At 37.9% G+C, this 23586-nt stretch overlaps 1 protein-coding gene across 6 annotated transcripts in view; it reads right to left on the bottom strand.

Moving 5' to 3' along the window:
* The window catches only part of GRM1 (glutamate metabotropic receptor 1), a 427593-nt gene extending 409523 nt beyond the window's left edge, over positions 1 to 18070 (bottom strand). For 3 of the 6 annotated variants that reach the window (XM_045391391.3, XM_074037204.1, XM_074037206.1), the window contains exon 1: positions 15515 to 16839. In XM_045391391.3, the coding sequence (XP_045247326.1) occupies positions 15515 to 16214 (700 nt within the window). In that variant the 5' untranslated portion in view covers positions 16215 to 16839. Of the gene's footprint in view, positions 1 to 15514; positions 16840 to 17979 lie in introns of those variants that run through there. The other 3 variants (XM_074037205.1, XM_015448938.4, XM_005552070.5) reach the window with 2 other exon arrangements.
* Between the last annotated feature and the right edge of the window lie 5516 nt (positions 18071 to 23586).

Below are 23586 nucleotides of genomic sequence, written 5' to 3'. Positions count from 1 at the left end.
AGAGTCATGGGGGTTGTCGTTAGAGGATGTGAAATCAAATCCGGGTTCTCCTACTCAGTACACCTCTCGCTGCCCATGGGCACTAAAGTATAAAGGGAAGAGAGGGTACTAGATACCAGTATCCATATAAAGAGAGAGATTGAGAAAAATATAACATTTGTGAGTTTGAATTGCCAGTAAATGTAATGATTTTTCCTTCAATGATTAAAAAGGGGGAAGGGGAAGAGTGATAATAAGTAGAGTTACCCACAAAACATGCAATTAATTTGATTTTTTTTTTTTTTTGCTGTATTCCACTTTGATGAGAAACAAGCAAATCAAAAGAAAAATAATCTACAACAAATTTAGTAAAAACAAAAACTTCTAATGTTGTTAGTTCTTGGAAGTTGAATAAATAATCCATTATCTTGTTTCATTTACATTTACATTTACATTTACAGTACTAGACACTAAGAATTGATGTGAAGCCCTATAAGCTCTTAAATCATCAAACCCCTTGCTAAGGCAGAAAAGGCATTTGAAACAAAAGCCTTCCATACTTAATTCAATTGAACAAATGTGTACCAAGTGTCTATGGTGTCCAAATCTGTGCTGTAATTGCTGAAAAAATATCAGTAAATGAAACAAAACTAAGATCTTACTTTCCAGCAGGACAGATACTTTTGGTGGGCAAAGTATTCTAGTGGGAGAAGGCATTGATGTAACCAGAAATTTGATTAACTACAATTTAGTAATTATTCAAGTTAGCTAATGCATATTTTTAAAATCACTGAATGTAAGAAATGAATAGATAAATATCTTTACTATAATTTTCTAAATTTACACATTTTAAAATCCATTTTCTGCCTATGCGAGAATCATACCATGTTTCTCTTAAACATATATAAATGATTGTGTAGGAAATAATTCATAAATGTATGGAAAAGGATCTAAAATGCACTGTCATAAGAAGTAAATTATGAGAAGGGGCTTCCAGAGGTTCTGTCCATATTGTGGTCCAGAAATTAGCAGCATCAATACCACCTGAGAGCCTATAGAGACAGACGCTCAGGCCCACCCCAGATCTACTAAGTCAGAATCTGTAATTGAAGCTCCCCAGGTGATTTGTATGAACAATAAGGTTTGAGAAGACTCCTTGACTGCATTCCTCCGTACCTAGGAGAGCCTAAAATAACCTTGTAAAAGGGAGAATATAAGCACTTCAAAAAATCACTCACTCGATATTTTTTTCATTTTTAAGAGGCAATTTCTTTTCGAGTAAGATTTTACTTTTAAAATGGTACATCAAAGATATTTCATACTAAACTTTCCTTTAGCATGTACTGACATAAACCAAAAAATGAATTTGCCTTTTCATGGTTTCAAATTTGGTGCTTCTAGCCAAAGAGTAATTTATCCCTCACATCTATTAACACATAGCACCTCCCCCTATTATCTGTGATTGAATCACCATCTTATTAACAGGTTTAAGAGACACAGGGTGTCTTCTGTTTTCTCATCCTATATCAAGCTCTGTTTCCCAAGTTAAATCATGTTGTACTTAAGGCAAACAAGAATGAAATAGAAGACAGCATCATAGGTACTGAGCCTACCTAGAACATTCAACAAAACTAGCTGTCAGGCTACAAGTAATTATGGCTAGAGAAGCACATGAGAACACCAGGAGAAGTTAGAAGATGGGTAAAAAAAAAGCTTCCTCTCCATTTCTCACTGAGCAGTCACTTTACGAACAGATTTGCCTTTCCCAGATTTTATATATTTTTATTTTAAAGATGAGAAAAGGGGAAAACAGGAAAGGAGACTGTTATAAATCCACAGAGGCACCCATATCGAGGTCGAACACAGAAGAAAGAGAGAATGTTTCAGCCATACATATGCTCTCTCAAAAAGAGACAAAACACCCAAACACAGCCTCATGGCAGGCCCCAGAATGCACTAAGAAAGAGATAGCAGGAACGGGTGAGCATCTGAGCCAAGAAAGGAATTTCAAACAATCTGAAAGAGCATGATTCTCCTCTGTTATGTGATCAACACTCAAGGATTCTTCTGTACACACTAGATCTTCTCATCTTTAGCATATTAAACTATGAATATAAGATACCTCCCATTTCCACTATTAAAAAAACACTTTCCACCTGTCATTACCATCGGCTTTATAGCACACAGAAATTCCGGTTGAGATATATACCTATGAGGAGGTCACTTCCCTTTATATGTATATTAATAAACTGACTCTTTCCAAAAATAGAGTTGAGATATTTTACAATTATAAAAAAGTATAAATTAATGCTATTGAAGTAAGGTGGAAGAAGCTAGTACCTATGCACATAAGCTAGAATATGTTCTGTGATTGAGCATTAATTTTAGTTTTGAGCTTCCTGGTAGGCAAGAGATAAACAAAAAATGCAATGTTCTCATTACCAATTAAGATGAAACATGTTAGCTCTTTAAGAGAAACAAATAGTATCATAATATTTAAATATAAAAATATTATGTTTCCGATGGACTTATACAAGTTGCATTAAGCAGCACAAGCAATATGTTCAACAAAAAATAGATGAAAATGATAAAACATTGTTTAAATTTTTAATTCCTGTTCTGACCTTTAAGAAAGGAAAAAGTAAAATATTAACATGTAACTTAGAAAAGGCAATTATTCAGGAAGAGTAAACAAAGTCAGGTATGTAATATTCTGGAAACCTAATTTTTTTTTAGACAAGGTCTCACTGTTGGCCCGGCTGAAACACAATGGAATGCATCACTGCTCACTGTAACCTCAAGCTCTTGGGCTCAAGTAATCCTCTTTCTTCAGCCTCCACCTACAGGTTCCTCCTATAGGTTCATGCCACCATTCCCAGTTATTTATTTTTTTTTAGAGATAGGGTCTTGCTATATTGCCCAGGCTGGCCTCAAACTCCTGGCCTCAAGCCTCCCACCTTAGTTTCCCAAAGTGCTGCTATTATATGCATGAGCCACTGTGTGTGGCCCCTGGAAACCTACTTTCATACAGAAAGGTTGGCAATGATCTCTCAGATGACATTGTTAAATATAAGTTCTCTCATCTGGCCCTTTGACAGTATCTGGATAAAGGATAATTCTTGGCTCTGATCTCTGATGGGCACCTGGTAGCCTATGTAGTAAATTAAAGAAAGATTCTGGTGTTTTGGACATTGGGCCAGTAGGTGGCCAAGTTAATGAACTGCTATGAAAGCTGAGACTTGTTGCTTATATCTGGGGGCTGTACAATAGTGAAGAGAATATCAAAACAGTATGAACTAACACTAGTGGGAATATGTGGTTTCTGATCTCATTTGGCGCCTCTAAAAATATGCTCTATTTGTATTTGACCTGTTTCTTCTCTTTCCATTTCCCTCATTGAATAATTCAGAAAATAAAGGCTACCAAATGTTGTTTTCAAATATTCTCTTCTCCTCTTTCCCAAACTTCACTACATCACCACACAGAGGAAAGGCTTCTGTTCAAGGCTAGCCCTGCCACAGCTTTGTCATGGCTCCTCAGCAACCTTGCTTGATGAATTATCTTCAAACTTGCCTTTTCTACTCACTCTTTTTCATCAGCCTTTAAAACTGCTTAATTGTTCCCCTCCTAAAGAATTATTTTACTTAGAAGTACATCTCTCTCTAGCTATCATTATATTTCTCATTTTCCTTTCTCAGAAACAAGGATGTATATTAGCAGCCTCCACTTTCTCCTGGCTTCTGCCCTTCCAATTGATTTATAAATTGACACGCTACTGGAAAGACAGACCTAGGAGGAAGTGGAGGCTACTTGCTAGGGTCTGAGCGTCCCCCAAAATCCATGTGTTGAAATTTAATCCCCATTGTGGTGGTATTAAGAGATGGAGACTTTTGAATTCGATTGAGTCATTGAGGGCCCTGCACTCAAAAATGGATTAGTGCCTTATAAAATAACTGGAGAGAACTAACTTAAGCCCCTTTTGCACTTTTGTTTCTTCCACCACAAGGACACAGAGTTCATCTCCTCTGGAGGATGCAGTAACAAGACACCATCTTGGAAGCAGACAGCAACCCTCACCAGACACCAAACTTTCTGGTGCCTTGATCTTGGACTTGCCAGTTTCTCCAGAACTGTGAGAGAATAAATTTCTATTATTTATAAGCTACTCAGTCTATGGGTAAGACATCACCAAAATGGTGGAGTAGAAGAAATCTGGCTTCAATCTTCCTCACAGAAAACCAAAAACAACTATCTAGCGCCAAGATTATCATCACCTATAACCCAGAATTCAAAGCTGAGGCTCTGAATATCCTTGAAGCCACAGAGAAGTGAAAAATTATGAGCAGAAGAGAAAGGAGATACCAAGTCAGAGAGGCAGTTTAGCAGCACCACATTGTAGGAGGCACATTCATGAGTCTTCTGGGCATAAACTCCTAGCCAGCCTCCCAAACAGCTGGGAAATTCTCTTTGAAACCCCTCTCCCCAGTCCAGAATGGGCAGTGCTTCCAACTTGTGTGAGAGCTGTGGGAAACTTGGGCCTAGGGCACCATCTAGTGCCAAAATAAAAGCAGCTGTCTAGGGCTAAGGGTTCTTAACAGGCAACCAGCATAGAACCTGCAAACACACATCACTAGACAGACCACACCAATACAGGCAATGAAGACTGGGATAACTAACTAGTCTTTCGATGAGAAGACACAGATATACATTCATAAAAAACACTAGCAAATAGGGAGCCGTAACCTTCCCAAATGGATAAAACAAGGAGCCAGTGGCTGACTCCAATGAGATGGCAATATGTGAGCTCTCAGGTCAATAATCCAAAATAAGAATTCTAAAGAAACTCAGTGAACTCCAAGATAACCCATAAAAGCAATTTACAAATTTATCAGAGAAATTTAACAAAGAGATTGAAATAATTTTTTAAAAAGTTAAACAGAAATTTTGGAACTGAGAAATACCTTCAGTTGAATCAAAAAAAAAATGCATCAGAGGGTTAAAACAGCAGAATCGATAAAGTAGAGGAAAGAATTAATGAGCTTGAAAACAAGTTATTTGAAAACACAGTCAGAGGAGAAAAAAATAAAAAAAATTAAAAGGAATAAAGAATGTCTCTGAAATCCAGAAAATAGCCTCAAAAAGGCAAATCTAAGAGTCATTGGCCTTCAAGGAGGAGTTAAGAAAGAATAAGTGGTAGAAAGATCACATGAATAAATAATACAAGAAAACTTTCCAACCCTAGAGAAAATATACATATCTACGTACAAGAAGGGTAGAGAACACCACACAAATTTCACCCAAATAAGACTACCCCAAGGCATATAATAATGAAACTTTCAAAAGCTGACAACACCAAAAGGAGCAAGAGAAAGAAAAACAACATATATGTGCTCCAATTTGTCCGGCAACAGACTTAGTGAAAACCACAGGCCAGGAGGGAGCAGGATGGCAAAGCACTGAAGAAAAGAAATTGTCAACTGAGAATACTCTACCCAGCAAAGCTAACTTTCAAACTTAAAAAAGAGATCAATACTTTTCCCAGACAAACAAAACCTGAGGGAATTTATCACCACCAGACCTTTCTTAGAATAAATGCTAAAGGTAATTCTTCAATCTGAAAGAAAAGGACACTAATATGCAATAAGAATGTCATCTGAAGGCATAAAACTCACAGGTAAAAGTAAGTATAAAAATTCGGAACACTCTAATACTGTTGTTGTGGCATATAAATTACACAGTCTCATGTATCACTACTAGTACAGAACACTGTTTCTATAGTTGCTTCCTCTTTTACCCATCAGCTCTCTTTGTCACTGTTCTATTATCGAAACTGTCTCCTCCCTTGGCTTTCATTACATGAGGTTCTTCCTCTTTCTTTTTCTACTTTTTAAACTGTCCTTCTTTTTCCCTTTTCTGTAGACTTTTTCTCATTTTCACATGCCTCTAAGTACTGCCCTTGACCATCTCTTTGTGTTTTATATCTTACCCCCTTGGCAATCCCATCCACTTTCATGGTTTTAACCACAGATATTTGCTGACAAGTTTCAAATATAACTCTCTTTCCAGATCGTTGTTGGCCTATGGGATCCCTTGACTTTATTGTCCAATGGATACCACAAACTCAAAGAGTCTAACTAATTCTTTCCCAGTCTGCAATACCTCTTTATTCCTTATTTATTCCTACAAAATAGAAACCTGGGGCTTATTCTAGATTTCTCTTTGTCCTTGATTCTCATAACCAATCATTCACTAAACCCTAACCTCGCTGCTACATAGAAAGTCAAATTCATTCTCTCCTTTCCTTTCCCACTGACACTTTCTTTAGTAAAGCTCTAATCATCTCTTGACTAAATTAATTAATTGAAATGGCCTTTCCTTCTCCACTTCCCTCTACCATCGATGGCCTTCAGATTTGTTTCCTAATTTCCAATTTGACTCCTTTTCTTAATATGTCTTCTCCAAAGCTTTCCAGGTACCCTTTCCAAAATATAATCTGATCTTGGTTTCTTCCTGAATAAAATTCTTCACTGGCCCACCATGTTTGCAAAAGAGTCAAAATTTCTTGACTTGATAAGTATGTCCCATCATGACCTAGGCTCTTTCTCTCTTCAGTTTGATCCTTCCCCACTCATTTTCCCAGCACATATACTTTAGAATTAATGATATTCTTAGAGGTCCCTGAACATACTTCGCTTTCTATGTCAGTGCTTTTACTGATATTTACTCCTTTGTTTCCTCACACATAGTGAACTTCAAATGTCACCTTTTCTGGGGAGCTTCTATGAGCTTTCCCTCACTTCTTCCCCGGACCAGAGGGAGCTAATCACTGTTTTCTCTGTTGTCTCACTACCTCATGCCTACTCCTATGGCTGCACTTAGCAAACTGAATAGTAATTATTATGTGGTGAACTTCTTAAATGAAAGACTATAATTCCACTATCTTTGCTCCTCAATGATTATAGCATTGGTCAAACCAAAGAATGTGCTCACAAAACATAAAGATTGAGATAGGAATCTAGACATGACTTCTTCTCTGCCAATAGTGTAGTACCTGTTAATCAAGACCTGAAAATAATAAATAGTATATTTATTTATCAAAAACAGGGATATTGAATTTCTTTATTATAAGCTGTTTCCACTATTTTTATCCTCATATAACCTCTCAAAATCTTTCATAAAGTTTTTTTTCTCTTGAACATACTATCAGCAATTTGCTTATTGATTTTTTTGTTCTACCTTTTATAACAGACAAATTATAAAATGTGTTATAGCACCACAGAGAACAGAGGAAACTGCCCCTGATTATTTAACAATAGCTGTGGAATACACTGTCCAATCAAAAGATTTACACTGAGGGCCACATGCTGTGAGTACAATTGTTATTAAGGGAGAGAATGAGAAGTTGAATATGTGCCACTCATGTTAGTAAATCAGCATTTTCCCTCTTTATTTTCACATCTCCCCCCCGGAACTTCCCTGTATTTACTTCACACAGGCTCATCTAAGCTAAAGGCATCTTCCTAATTAAGGTTAGAATAGCATGACAACAATAATGATATCTTACATCTATTACATCTGCCTAGCCCTATATGGAGCACTGTCACATCTTATCTGCATAATAAACTCAGGGGACTGTTTTCTGTATATTTCACCCTGATGACTTTCTGAGCATACCTAATTTTATGAATTCCTTGGGTCAATCCTATTCCAGACCTCTGGATTTCAACTCTAGCCACTCTTCTCTAATTTTCTCAAACTTATCCACTCCATACCACTTCTAGTCACTTGTCGTAGAGATGGTGTCACAGAGATGTCTGACCATGTGTCATCACCCACTGTTAACCACAACCCTCACAGAGAAGGCATCCTTTCTTCTTTCATTTTAACAAGGTGTTTCATTCTGGTCTTATTTTACATTTCTGCACTGAAGGAGCTGGAAAAAAAAATAGCTAATTTATAATCTGAAATAGAGTTTCATGCAAAGTAGTCACTCTACATTGAAAGTTTATTTTCTCTGTGAAAGGAGCTTTATTACAAAATGATAACAAGCACAAATATGGAGGTAGAGTTGCTCAGATGCAGAAGGGGAATCAGATCAGCTGAGAAAATGGCTTCATTCAGAAAGAAAGAAAGAAAGAAAGAAAGAGAGAGGAAGGAAAGAAGGAAGGAAGGAAGGAAGGAAGGAAGGAAGGAAGGAAGGAAGGAAGGAAGGAAGGAAGGAAGGAAGGAAGGAAGGAAGGAAGGAAGGAAGGAAAGAAAACTTTGTCTTAAGAAAGTATCTAAAACAAAGCTAAATTAGTCCTAGCTTTGCTACTGATGAATTTTATGATCTTGAGCAAGTCATTTTGTTTTATTTTTCTGTGCTTTTTATTGTCATTTGTAACAAGAACGTTTCCTAAAATCTATGGTAGATGCTGCACCTTTATCTTAACCATGAATTTCATTTTAATCTTATGTTACTAGGTCTAGGGTCGAAAATCCGCATTCAATTAATTGGCTTCTTGGACTTGCTTAATATTCATCAGCTGAGAAGAAGTCATCTCTTTGGTGGCAGTTTAAGAAAAACAATTGAAATGTATTTATGGGTATCATTTTCTTGTTATTTAAAATGCTGCTGTGAAGAATATGACATGGTAGTGATTATAATTCCCATTTTACAAATGAAACTGAGATGTGCATGCATACAGTATTTCCCATATGTTTTGTGCATTTTTCAAAACAATAATTAAACATTTTCTTTATAACCCATGAGGCTATAACTGTCTATATATTTCTATGTCTCTTCCAACAAATACGGGACCCTTGAAGAAAATAATAATAATAGTAGTAATAATAGTTATTATTTTGATTTTTATTATTTTAATTTACGTGTTACCAAGCACCAAGAAAAATATGTGATGCATAATAGACACATTTGTTTATTTATAAATGTCTTTATTAGAAAGCAAATACGTTACTAGCTAATCAAAGAATTTCCGCCTCCCAAAATCCTGTGCTTCAACTACCAATTAAGGCTTTTACCTGGATATTTAGATAATTGCCTTGAATCTTCAATTTGTTGGCTATGAAATGAATAAAATCGACAATCCTAAAATTGATAAATGGGGATTTCTGAGAACCAATTCTCTGCATAAAAACATTAGTGTTCTATTTGGTACTACAATGCCTTAAGTTTAAGAGAGTAAAGCTTTCTGCAATACCAAAGGTAATTAAAATTATAATTTCTCATGTAAGTTAAGATTTTAAATGTTGTAGACATTCATAGAGAATAATTAAACAGGAAAAAGAAGCAAATATTTCTATATAAATTTAGAATCTAATGATAACTCTCTGTTGCATAAGACAGTGACATTTTGACAAGGCTTTATGCCTTGTCTTGACTCTGGTTTTCAACTACAGCTTCTCTGAAAATTGACAACCTTCTCCTACTGACATGCTGCTTCCAACATATATCAGAACAGCATGTGCCATGAGTTTTTTTAGTGGTTGTAGGTGTTCACCAAACTATTCTTTTCTGGATGTGGTTCCCCAGCCCTCTGTGTTCTTACAAAAGGGTATGCTGAAAACACGACTTTTGGTAAGTCTCTTTATGAACCCATCACTCCAGTCATTGCCCAGTTATTGAAAATCCACAAAGGAGTTATTGTACATTAGCTCCCTATATCATAAGGGCAAAAATTTTAATACTCGGAGAAGGATGGCTACTGCCAAGCCACAAGGTAGAAACATAAAATGGAAGCTGCCACCACCACCTATCCTATGAAGGAGAGCTTCTTACAAAATTTGCAGCAAGATAAATGTAGTTGTAGGGTGATTTTGTGGCAAAGGAATCACAAAGAGTTCAAGCTTACTCAGAATAATGAAAGTGTCATTTTTTTCATTTTTGGACTTCACTCTAATTCTATGCACATAATAGCTGTTTGCTAAATACTGATTAGTGTCTTTAAAAATGAGTTTAATAAATCCATTCAAGATAAAAAAGAAAAAATAAAGACAAAAATTTTTAAATGTAGCAATTTGTGGCCATTTTGAGTAGTAATAAATGGCCTTATATTTTTTTAATAGGCTCCAAGATTACCACCATATCCCAGCACAAGGTAACAATTTATGTTCATGATAACTTGGTATATTCAAGGGAAGTGTCCATTATAATGAGCACTGTCTTTAAAAGAAGTTAGGGAACTTTACAGTAGTGTTTGCAAAGATCCCCTCATAAAATGTTTTAAATGTAAATGTTGGTATTTAAAGAGACCAACTCTCAAGTATAAAGTAGACAGCTAGAGAATCAAGGTTATGGGTAAACAAGGTTTTACTTGGATATGAACACTTTTTTTTTTTAAATTACAAATAAAGTATCTCGTAACAATATCTGGCTTTTCTTTTGTCCACTTACCCACTCTTGCCAATAATATATGTTCTCTTGGCCAAAGTTCACATGTCTAACTTTGCTTGGATGTATCTTTCTTGAAACCAAAAGTCTTTGTCACACACTTCAAGATTCTCCATTACTCGTCCTTCATGTCTATAAAGACTGATGTAATCACAGATTAGGACCTACTTCTGTCTTTATTATTAGTTCTTAGCCCAGACTATTTTCTCCAGATAAGCAAATCTGCTTTTCTTTTTTCACACCATGAGAGCACTTTCAATACTGCTTCTTCTACAAATGCTATAATTCCAAACAAAACTCTAACCAAAATTCCCTTTTCTCCAGGTTTTCTCTAGATAATTGCACCACCATTACATTCTTTCAGTTCCCTACAATTGAATAAACTCATGTTTATAAATGTCTATACTGTGATTGCTTTTAGTTACTTTACATGTATTTAAACTGCACTCCCCTCAAAGTAAAAACTACTTAGTAACTGAAATTAAGTCTTCAAAATTGTTATTTAAATTTTTTATGCAGTAAATCTTTACTTAAAGTCATCTGTTGTGATGACTTTTCATTTAAACGACATATAGCCATTCATACATTTGCAAGGTAGTATGAGGAGGAAAAGCACTGTACAGGAGGAATTCATAATAGACTGAGTGAACACCAGAATTATCCAGGTAGTTTGCTCATGAAAGAGTTTGAGACTTTAGTTTTGACCCTTATCTTATTTAGGTTTTAATGTATACAATTAAATCCTGGAGACACAAAGCTGGAATACTAAGATAAATTAAATAATCAAAATCCCAGAACTTACTGATGTTAGAAAGGCAGATTGAAGCTAATAATTTTACATTTAAAGGGAAAAAATTCAAGTCCTCCTCTTGAATCTAATGGTAACAGTAATAAAATTAATAACTGTTCAAGCATAAAAGGAAGGAGATACGGCTTAATAGCAGCACTTTTGAAAAGACCTTGGGATGTTAATTGATGTAAGATCTACTCTAGTCAGCTATAATGGTAAGTGAAGTAAAAAATGAAATGCATGAGTGAACGAACTGGAGAGGCATACTATAAAAGAGAGATTATTCATTGATGATAAATGTCACGTGGAAAAGAAGCTTGAGTGTTTTGGATGACTGTTAGCCTTCAATGAAGGATTGGTGGAAACTTCAAGAAATATGTTTTAGGTCATTATATAGAAGAACTGACTAAAAGTCAGGTGAAATTCTGTTCTCAATTTAACTCCTGTATACTCCTACTCTAATTAGAAACCCTAATCACAATTAGAAAGCTTTGAACGTGGGCAAGCATGTAATGTGATGTTCTAAGCATCTTTTATTAGTTGGTCTGAATAACCTTTCAAGACAGTCCTATTTCTTACTATATGATCAAAAGAGCAATGTATTAAGATAATTTCCTTTGAAGTAGGTTGCTTCAATCAAGACAAGAAAGATATAGAGAAAGTTGCTGTTACATAGGAAATATAATATTTAGTAGATATGAAATTATTAAAGGTAATTGCATTAACCAAAGTATGTATTTATGACTTAGGAGGACTTTTTTCTGATGTCATTAGACTTTTTAATTGTTTTATATAAACTATAAAAGTACTTCAAAGTCAAAAAATCAGATCTTGGAAAGAAGCTCAAAAAGGACAATTTTATATAAAATGTAAGCAAATGTAAAAAAAATGTTGCACCAACATGAAAATCTAACTGGAAAGAAAAGTTTACCTTAAAGTGGATATTTTAATAAGGGAAGCAGCATCACTAAATTCATTACTATATCAAAACTTATCTAAGTATCTGAGACAACATAAATAATAATAAATAAATAAATAAATAAATAAATAAATGTAACAAATGAAAATTTATCCACTCAAAAAAAATCTTATAGCTACAAACTCAAAGAACATTTTTATTGGACTTGTTCAATGCTTCGAATTTTATTAACTACAGTTATTTTTAAGTACTGTTGTCAAAAATCGTTTGAAATGATAAATTTGCTTTGTGATAGGGAATCTACATTTTATCAGAAGAATAAAATACAATGTACTTGGCTGAGATATTCTTATCAGCGGTAGGCTATTTCTGTATTATACACTTAGCATATTTAAAGACTCACATTCCAGGTGGGCAACTTGCTCCAAAGCACATTCAAATTGTATTTGTGGATAAGGCTCCATTACTCCAATATCTTGCTTCCCTCTTGACAGACCCATCTTAACATTTCCCTCCAGAGCCAATCATGAACAATTTCTGGAGAGTCTATTGCATTGCAGGTAACTTTATGTGTACTGATTTTCTTTTATTTTATGTAAATTGATAATTGTCATGTTTCAAGTGTAGTACAAATAATACAATAAAAGATTGAAAAGAATGTAAAAGAATATAAAAACTAAACTGTACTGGTTAAAATACAAAACAAAAGAGAAAATATCTCCAAGTTTAGCTTAAATGTAAAATACAGTAATATGAAATCAACTGTGCCATTCAAAAACAATATGATTTCAAGGTAATCTCACAATTAACTACAGAAATGAAGGTACACTAGTCCAGTCAGTGCTTTTCGTATTAACTATACTTGGTTAACTTCTAATACAAGAAACAATGATAATGAATTGATTAGGGAATGGTTGATTTGGAAAGGAGAGGTAAAGGTCATGGGAGGCCCTGGAAATTCTAAGCCCTACGTTGCCAATATCCAGACAAACTGGTTTCCTTGCTGAATAGTGCTCAGATGACAGAGACAACCCTGATATGTGGTCTTCGCTGCTATTTGACAGGGAACTGTCACCAGTAGGCAACCCCATCAGTCTGAAAGCAGGAAAATTACTAAATGATCCAAGAAAGTGCCTGTAGGCCAGTACACTATGGGGCCCTGAGAAGCAGGAGGGCAAAGCCTCAGGAAAAATGAATCTTCAGCGGGAGCTTACACAAAATTCCATTCCAGATAGAAGGAAATAAATGCAATTTAGTTTTTACAGATGTTACATTTAATAAGAGAAGTAACTAATTCCCTTTGAGAAGAAACAAGGTATTATATATGAATGGCAAGGTGAATGATGTAATTGTTTGGTAATAAAATAAACACCACATATTGCTATGATGCTGTTCTGTGAACACAATGTAGTCTGGAATCAATCACTAGAATAGTACAGAGACATTGTCTTTGCCATACCACACCAATCAGAAGGCAGAAAGGAAACATAGTAATCCAAACTAACACATGGGCAAAATTGTAATATTACTCCTTTCTCAGCAAAATTAGTGAAAACAAGTTCAATTAATTTTCCAAAAACATAATTCTACTTCTCAGAAAGCAACCCACTATTAGCCACCTCTCACCAAATAAAATAATCTTATAACAAAATTATGGAAAATGAAAATACTGTTTAAAAATGATGAAATATTACTTCTTCCTGAATAAATAATTTATACTTCTAATATCAATAATCAATTATCTAGCTCAATGGGGGAAATATTATTAAATATTTAAATAAATCACATTCAATCTAGATTTTGCCATTCTCTTTGCCATCATCTTTGGATCTATCCAATGATGATATTTAACACATTTTTAACTTGCTCTTTCTGGATGTTTCATGTAAGCAAGCACTAAAGGAAACTATGCTAAACATTAACATGTAGTAAAGTTAAATATTAAAGTATAAGGAATTAACATCTGAACTTAAGCTTGTGTCTTTAAAAAGTAATGAATTTTTGTTCAAAAAGAAGTATGTAGTTCATGATTAAAAATCAAGCTTCAGAAGCATAAGTCAGTTGTTACAAAGTTATATCACAGCGGATAGATTTTTTCCAAAAGCAAAATCTGAAAATATAATGTGTAATTCTATATCATTTATGTTTGTTCTGAAAATTCTGTTCCCTTTATAAAGTATATGTTTTCATTAATGATAACCATATAATCACTTCACTATGGATGCTGCCAATTTCTATAATCAAACCTCACACCAGTAACTGAACATTGTGGAAATATTAAAAGAACGTGGAGCTATGTCTATGGCTTCTTGAAAATCATTTGACTTGAAGAAATATGAATGCAGAAATACCAGCAAGATTGTCTTCTTACGCCAGACAATCTTATACATGTGAATTGTCCTAGATGTTAATTTATAACCAGGGCCTCAGTTTTTTCATAAACCTACTGGGAGAATTAAGAGTAGCTGAGCTCAGAAATCCCCTTTTATTAAAAAATGTATATAATCTAAGCTGAAGAGAGTGTAGAAAATCTTTATATACAAAAATTTTTGAATATTCACATCCATAAGTTTCTGGAAAAATCAAAGCTTTTAATCTTAGGTTAATTTATTGCATTTTAGAAAGACATTATAAACCTAATATCTGCTATCCATTCATTAGTACTTTATAACTGATCTAACTTTAATTCTAATATGTAAGTTCATTGTGTTAGAAGAAAAAGACTAGAAACAAAAACTCAAATCCAACTGGTCACCAGTGTTATTTCTCATAAAACAGGATAATTCTTGGGGGAGTGAGGGAATCTGGACAATTTTAGTCTATCAAGTAAGAAGAAAATACATGACTTAAATTACTTACTTTTTCTTTGTAACTAAGGTACTGCAGAAGTAAAAATATAAGTTTCTGATATACTGAGGGAGATGACTGCATTAATCCTATATTCACAGGAAAGTTTTCGATATGTAAGAAGGGGTACAAGAGGACAAAACACCTTCAACTGTTTAAGAAAGATAAAGCCTTGAAGTCCAATTTGTGGAATAGTAACTTCTTTTTGCCAGTCACTCACACTGAATTAACTCCTTACACCTGGAAAGTCATAGGCGGTCACTGAAGGGCAATATAACACCTTGGACAAATAAGCCTTCCAAAAACAAACTCAAAATATGAGGGCAAACAAGTATCCAAGTCAAATCTACTGCTGGACACTTTGCATGGAAAGTTTGATACCATTTCAGCTCCTACTATCCTCAGATATTCTATGGGGTACAATTTTCTTACACTATAATTGTAAGGAAATGGGTGGGCAGTACTGAGAACGGTAAACTCCTTTCTCCACAGTGCTAGAAATAAACAGGAACAATACTATGATCCCAGGGACACATAGTGCAATGCCCTGGCTTTCTCAGTACCCTTCTTTCCCAAATATAATGCCTACCTTCGGTGTGGACTGCAGAGACATAGGTCCAATTGTAACGTTTGACTATGTCAAGCATGGCCCTTGCCTGCAAAGTGTCAGAAGGGACAACCCTCAGGAAGTATTTGTACAAAGTTTTGTCACTCAGGTCGATGCTTGTGGCTGAATAAGCGATCTGCGGGATGTCGAAGAGCTGGAGCAGGTTCTGCACTTGAATGGCTACAGAGCTGGAGCCAGGACCGATCACTCCCGCAATGGGCTTCTTAGTCCTGCCGGGGGGAAGGGACTGGCCGTCAGGCAGGCACCGGTTGAACCCATCCTTCTCATCTCGAATGGAAATCAGAGAGTCCCTAATGAACTCAATGCTCTGTTCCAGAGCCACGGAAGAGTGCCAGCAGGAGTCCCGGATCTCACTGCCCAGGGTGATGTTGGGCAGGAGGACTGGGTCCGCGTTGATCTTATCCAACGTGTGGAACATGGCCTCCACCCTCTGGATACCATACTGCTCCCTGATCTCCCCACACTTCCTCTCGGGCACTTTCTCGGCCGGAGGTTGGTGATGGACTGAGAAGAGGGCTCCAATGATGACATCTCCGTCCATTCTGGCCACCGAGCGCTGAGACGACGCTCCCGCCAGCAACACTTTCCTGCCGGGGCTTCTGGGGAGAAGGGACACTTCCAAAAATATCGCTGGGAAAAAAACCAAGAGGAGCCCGACCATGGTGGTGAGGACGCGGTCCACAGCCTGCCAGCCGCGTTCCCACGCTGGTCCCGCTGCAGGCTCCCAGCGCTCACCCCCGAGATGCCCAGCGCCGCCTCTCCCAGAGTGGTGCCCCTCGCCAACAATGGTCGTCCAAGGCCTTTGCCTCCTCCACCACCGCCTCCTTCCCCTTCGTCTCCTCCTCTAGGTCCTCCGCGACCGCCTCTACAAGCTGGAGGCGTTTGTAGGGAAATTCGAATCCCCGTTCTTCACCGGTGCATCAAGGTAAATTGATCAAGAGTACAGTAGAAGTCGTGTTGGCAGCGGTGAGCTGGATGCTGCTGACAAAAGACAGAGAAAAATCACGGCCTTGTCATCAGAGGACCTGTGTTAAAACTCTGGGGTCCGTGATGTTAACAGTTGCCTTGACCGTTTCATTTCGGCACATCCTGATATCGGCTGCAGGAACAGCTTGGAACGCAGCTGTGGTCACTGAGGAAGGCGGGGTGTCCTATCCCCTCCGTCCTCACCGGTCCAGGCGGCGCAGAGCCCCGCCAACTCGCCCGCTCCTCCAGCCTTAAGTCTGTTCCTGGTCCCCTAAAACCTATCATGCCTTCTTACTTGGAGGGCTGTGGGGAAGGTGAGCAGAGAGGAGGGGAGGAGCTAGGTCCTTCAACCCAAGAGAACTTTCCGGATTGGAAAAGATCAACTTTTTTTCCAGAAGAAAATTTGGAAACTGATTGTAAAGGTGGAAGTGCGACTTTAAAATAAACGTAAACAAGGGATGCACCTTTTACTTTAATTTTGAGGGGTTGAAGAAATCCTGACATACAATCAACTGTAAATTTAATTTGCCAGCTTGAAGAAAATCCATATTAGTTACTAAGGCAACGCCTGGTAAAGTCTCCGTATGGAGGAGTTTGGTATGTTTCCCCCCTAAGAAATCAGGCTTGCTGTGTATGTTCAAGAAGAAGGGGTGCAGATAAGGTAACTTGTTTCCCGCAGTGGGTGGACGGGTTAGAGGGGGTCCTGCGCTCTCCTAAATCCGGACCTTTGGGGTTTGTATAGTTGCTAGAAAGGGAACGGAGGGGAGCTTCCGGGTTGCTCTCGCCGCAGCAGCCTGAGACGTGCCGCCTTCAGGACCCTGGACAGTGCTCTGTCCAGCCAGCTATTCCCTGGCAGGGCCTGCAAGGGACGCTTTGACCAGTGAGTTGCAATTCCCTGACCCGCTTTGCTCTTTCAACCTCCCTCCTCTGCGTTCTTTACCCACAAACACACACACACACACACACACACACACACACACACACACACACACACACACACACACACACACACATACATCTCTCCACTCGAGTCCCCACCGCCCCTCCGCCCTCATTCTCGTCACCTTGCACCGCTTCTGCAGGTATATGTATCCAAACCCACCCGCTTGAGGACAGAGGCGCCAAATCTCAGCCGCCTGCGGGGGGCTGAAGTTGGCTCCCTCTCCCGTTCCTCCCCTGCTCCCTTTCTCAAGGTGAGAGTCGACGAAAAGGTGGCTATGGGAGCGGGCGAGGGGGGCACAGGAGGTGAGGCAGAAAAAGGAGAAAGACAACCCAGGCACCCATGGGTCCCGACCCTTCCTGAGGATACAGGACGAAAAGAAATACATAAGCGAGAATGCGCCTGGGACCCGGAGGGAAATCTGATAGACTGGGACTTTGTCTGCCGTTGCGGGTTGGTTTCACCCGAAGAAGTGTCCGCTCACCTGAGTCTGTTTGGAGGACATGGATTTGAGACTTACCTGAGTACCTGAGTCGGGGTAGACAGTGCTATGGTCCCGGGGCCAGAGAACCGTGGCCACCCTCCGCTTGCAGACGCCTCAGCTCTAATCCAGACGGTGCAAAGATGCGATCTGGGCTGTACACTAGTGCCCTCTTTCTTCAGCACTATTTTACCGCAAGGGAAAAAGAGGGGGAGGGAAGAAAGAAAGAAAGAAAAAAAAACAGGTCACCCAAGGCTTGTCTATTATCTCATGCATAAAAATCAGTCGTTTGATAGAGGGAGGAGGGGAGACAAGCTAGGGGAAAGTGGGGAATATTAATTCCTTTACTATATGAGGGGTCGTATAGAAGCTGCCAGATATGTGAACAGTCAGACAATCTGGCCAAAGAAGTGAAGAACTGCCTAAGCTGCTTTGGGGTAGATATCTTTGTATATATCTCAGGGACTCAAATATATTTTCTCTCTCTGCAAGTAAAGTCCCTACAGAGGGAAACAGAGTCTAAATACATGTATAGACATCTAAAGAAAGGCTCTATTAGTAGATTGCAAGGGAAATCAGGAAGAGGCTGCATAGGGTGGGAGAAGAATAAGGATAGGCATACCCATTATGAATTAAGGTATGTCAAATGAAGAGAGGAATATTGTGGATGTATTTTCAGGTCAAGATGTAACTAAATTGAGAATGAGAGTCAGGTCACATGGAAACACTGGAGTGACAGTTATCCAAATTCCTCTCAGGCGGTCATCACCTTCCCTACAGGTCTATGGTGTTACTTCTTACTGCGTGAAAAGTGGAAGTTAAATCACATTCCTCTGGGAACATGTTGGCTGAGCAGAATGTGACCCGGCTTTTTCAGGGGAAAAAGACAAGTGACAGTGTGTCTTTCTACTCTTGTTCAAAGCTTTCTATTTATGTCATCTGCAGAGCAAAGAGATCAGCTTACGTTGGTCCCTTATGGGTCAGCTTATAATCGCCTTGCTCATGTCATTATTAAATTATGGAATGGTGCCATGTCAGACTGGAGGGGATAAACCACATGAGGCAGTTTCAAATACTCTTCAATGTGTTCCATGAAACTTAGGAGGGAAAACAATAACTCTAGTCAATAACAAAAGGTCTTTCTCATTCTGGTTCTGATCTTTTTTCCCTAAGTGTCAGAGTTTTCTTGATGTTTTTTAGACAGACCAAAGAATATATTTTTTCTTTTTCCACAAACAATGCACTAAACAACGTTCACATTTTTTAGACTAGATGATCTCAATTCGGGAAGTAGCCACATGTTTACATAAGGAAAATGGGAAGAGGTAAGTTCTGATCATCACATATGGGACTAAATGGTTCTCTGCCTCTACCCTAGGAATATGTCTGTTCTAAGAACAGCAAGTCACAGGTATGTACAGTATCCCATAGCATCTGACTTCCTCTAGTAGCCACTCAAGTTCAATTTTAGATAATTCCATTAAAGTGTGATAAGTTCTAAACATTATTTTCCTATAATATTTCATAGATACAATCTCTGAATGTACAAAGATTTCTGTGCATATATAAACCCTTAATTATGATTTTCAGCATTAGAGAAAGTAATGTCTCTGAAGTCCACATTTAGTTTCAATATGTGCTCTTAAAGCTGAATATCTTTAATATATCACATTGCTGTACTGAAGGAATAATTAAATGTTCAGATTTATTGGTTCTCAAATTCATTTTACAGTCCAAGTAAAAACTACACATTCAGGTTGGCTGAAACTAATCATTTTAAAGAGGATGAATTTGAGGATTATATCATGCCAGATGCATGCATATACAAAAATTACATATTAGAAGAAAAAAATTCAAATGTATAAAGTTGAAATGATCAATTAAACTTATTGATAATGATTTAAGAGTTAACTATAGAAGGTACCAGGACAAAAACAAGAAAAGAAGGAGGCATTGAGACAGAAGAAGACAAGATCACCCAAATATACTTTCTCTTTCTATAAATGAAGACTTTACATAGGAGGTAGGGTCTAATACATGTGCAGACATCTACGGGATGGTTCTGTCAGTAGGATTGAAGGGGATTACTACAACAATGAGCTACATACAAACTAGCAAATACAGGTAAATACACTAATCTGTAAGAGTTCAAAGAATGCTAAAGGTTCAACAATCCAGAAATATTGTTAGTATGTATATTTAGTATTAGTATGAAATCACATTACAATCAGTATGTGATCTGTAGCAGGGTGAAAAAGTGTTATCAGTCTTTAGGTTTGGGAAATCTATACACAATGTGGTGGAGATCAAGATCAAAACCAAAAGAATATCTAATCTAGTATGTGATTTGTAGCAGGATAAAAAAGTGTTATTGGTATTTGGGTTTTGGAAATCTATTTAATACACAGTTTAGTGGAGATCAAGATCAAAACAATATCTGAACTGTTATCTCAAAACAATGATTTAATGTGCTGCTGTAACAATAAGAACAACAGAATGCTCATCATCCTTATATGGTAATAAGGTCAATAATATCCATCAACAAAACTGTGGTCACCCTCCTTATGAATGTATGTGTAATTATTGTTGCTTTCCATCATAAAGTATTTCATAGAAGAATGAGTCTAGGCTATAAAAGAGCAAAAGGATATAAAGTTTTCCACATAAAATCAGCTAGAAATTTAAACTCTTCAAATGGGAGAGACAAGAAGTGAGCAAGAATAAGATAAAAGAAATAACAGGATGAATTAAGCCTTGTATTACGTATTTCTTACACTGCTATAAAGAAACATAATCATGGTAAACGGTGAAGGGGAAGCAAGAGACATCTTCCCACAGTGGCAAAAGAGCAGGGGAAACTGCCACTTATGAAACCATCAGATCTCATGAGAACTCACTCACCTATCATGAGAACAGCATGGGGGAAACTGCTCCCATGATCTAATCACCTCCCACCAGGTCCCTTCCTCAACACCTAGGGACTAAAATTTGAGATGAGATTTGGATGGGGACACAAAGCCAAACCATGTCATTTCAACCCTGGCCCCTCTCAAATCTCAAGTCCCATTCACATTTCAAAACCAATCATGCCTTCCCAACAATCCCCCACAATCTTAACTCATTCCAGCATTAACCCAAAAGTCCAAGTCCAAAGTCTCATCTGAGACAAGGCATGTCCCTTCCACCTATGAGCCAGTAAAATCGAAAGCAAGTTAGTTACATCCAAGACACAATGGCTGTACAGGCATGAAGTAAATGTTACCATTCCAAATGGAAGAAATTACCCCAAACAAAGAGACCATAGGCCTCATGCAAGTCAGAAAGCCAACAGGGCAGTCATTAAATCTTAAAGCTCCAAAATAATCTCATTTGACTCCATGTCTCACATGTCTCACATCCAGGGAATGCTGATGCAAGGGGTGGACTCCCATAGCCTTGGGCAGCTCTTTTGTTTACTCGCATTGAGTGCCCGTGGCTTTTCCAGACACACAGTGCAAGCTGTCAGTGGATGTACCATTATGGAATCTGGAGCATGGTGGGTCTTTTCTCACAGCTCCACCAGGCAGTGCCCCAGTGGGGACTCTGTGTGGGGCTCCAACCCCACATCTCCCTTCTGCATTGTCCTTGCAGATGTTTGCCATGAGGGCTCTGCCCCTGCAGCAGACTTCTGCCTGGACATCCAGGCATTTACATACATCCTCTGAAATCTAGGCGGAGGTTCCTAAGCCTCAATTTTTGACTCCTGTGCACCTATAGGCTCAACACCACATGGAAGCTTCCAAGGCTTGGGACTTGCAGCCCCTGAAGCAACGAGCCAAGTTGTACCTTGACCCTTTTTAGCCACAGCTGGAGCTGGAGCAAATGGCATTCAGGGCACCAAGTCCCAGGGCTTCACAGAGCAATGAGGCCCTGGACCTAGCCCATGAAACCATTTATCTCTCCTAGGCCTCTGGGCCTGTGATAGGAGGATCTGCCTTGAAGATCTCTGACATGCCCTGGAGACATTTCCGCATTGCCTTGGTGATTAACATTCAGCTCCTCATTACTTATGCAAATTTCTGAAGCTGGCTTAAATTTCTCCCAAGAAAATGGGGTTTTCTTTTCTATCAAAAGGTCAGGGTACAAATTTTCCAAACTTCTATGCTCTGCTTCTGTTTTAAACATAAGTTCCAGTTTCAAGCTATATTATTTGGGAATACATATAACTACACTTTCAGGTCACCTCTTGAATGCATCGTTGCTTAGAAATTTCTTCTGCCAGAGATCCTAAATCATCCCTCCAAGTTCAAAGTTCCACAGATCTCTAGGGCAGGCGCAAAATGCTGCCAGTCTCTTTGCTAAAGCATATCAAGAGTGAGCTTTGCTCCATTTCCCAATAAGTTATTCATCTGCATCTGAGACCACCTCTGCCTGGACTTCATTGTCCATACCACTATCAGCATTTTGGTCAAAATGATTCAACAAGACTCTAGGAAGTTTCAAACTTTCCCACATCTTCCTTCTTCCCATGTCTTCTTCTAATCCCTCCAAACTATTCTAAACTCTGCCTGTTAACCAGTTCAAAAGTTGCTTTCGCATTTTCAGGTTATCTTTATAGTGGCGCCCCACTTTCTGCCTCTGTGATGCCAATTTCCTGTTTTAGTCCCTTCTCACACTGCTATAAAGAAATACAATCATGGCAGAAGGCAAAGGGGAAACAAGGGAAGTCTTTCCTTTGTGGCATGAGAGAGAGAGAGCAGGGGAAACTGCCACTTTTAATACCAAAAGATCTTACGAGAACTCTCTATCATGAAAACAACATGGGGGAAACAGCCCCCATGATCCAATCACCTCCCACCAAGTCCCTCCCTCAACACCTGGGAATTACAATTTGAGATGAGATTTGGGTGGGGACAAAAAGTCAAACCATATCAAGCCTGTATTTCAAATTATAGTATACTCTAATGGGTACTTTGAAAAGTAAAATTTATGCAGTTACTTACATATGCAAATGAAGTATACACAAGTGGTAATAAACTCATTGCCAAAAAGATAGTAGTGACTGAAAATAGAAATAAGATAAAAAAGTCTTTGAGGAAATTGATTTGGAGAGCATTGATACGTAGTGTATTACTAAGGGAATATAATTGATGTTCAAGATAGATCAATGTTGTGGAGAGAAAATATTATGCTTTTCCATAAACTATCATGCTCCATGGACAATTAATTTAATTGAATATAACATTTCTTACATTCTTATATTTTATTCATAGTGTCAGCAAGATAATTCAAGTCCCACTGAGAATTTTCAGTTTATCTTTTTTTTTTTAATTATATGTTTTTTTTTTAAATTATTATTATACTTTAAGTTCTAGGGTACATGTGCATAACGTGCAGGTTTGTTACATATGTATACTTGTGCCATGTTGGTGTGCTGCATCCATCAACTCGTCAGCACCCATCAACTCGTCATTTACATCAGGTATAACTCCCAATGCAATCTCCCCCTCCCCCCTCCCCATGATAGGCCCCCGTGTGTGATGTTCCCCTTCCCGAGTCCAAGTGATCTCATTGTTCAGTTCCCACCTATGAGTGAGAACATGCAGTGTTTGGTTTTGTGTTCTTGTGATAGTTTGCTAAGAATGATGGTTTCCAGCTGCATCCATG

Source organism: Macaca fascicularis, chromosome 4, assembly GCF_037993035.2.
Source record: "Macaca fascicularis isolate 582-1 chromosome 4, T2T-MFA8v1.1".
NCBI lineage: Eukaryota > Metazoa > Chordata > Mammalia > Primates > Cercopithecidae > Macaca > Macaca fascicularis.
This window is presented reverse-complemented; position numbering and strand designations above follow the sequence as displayed.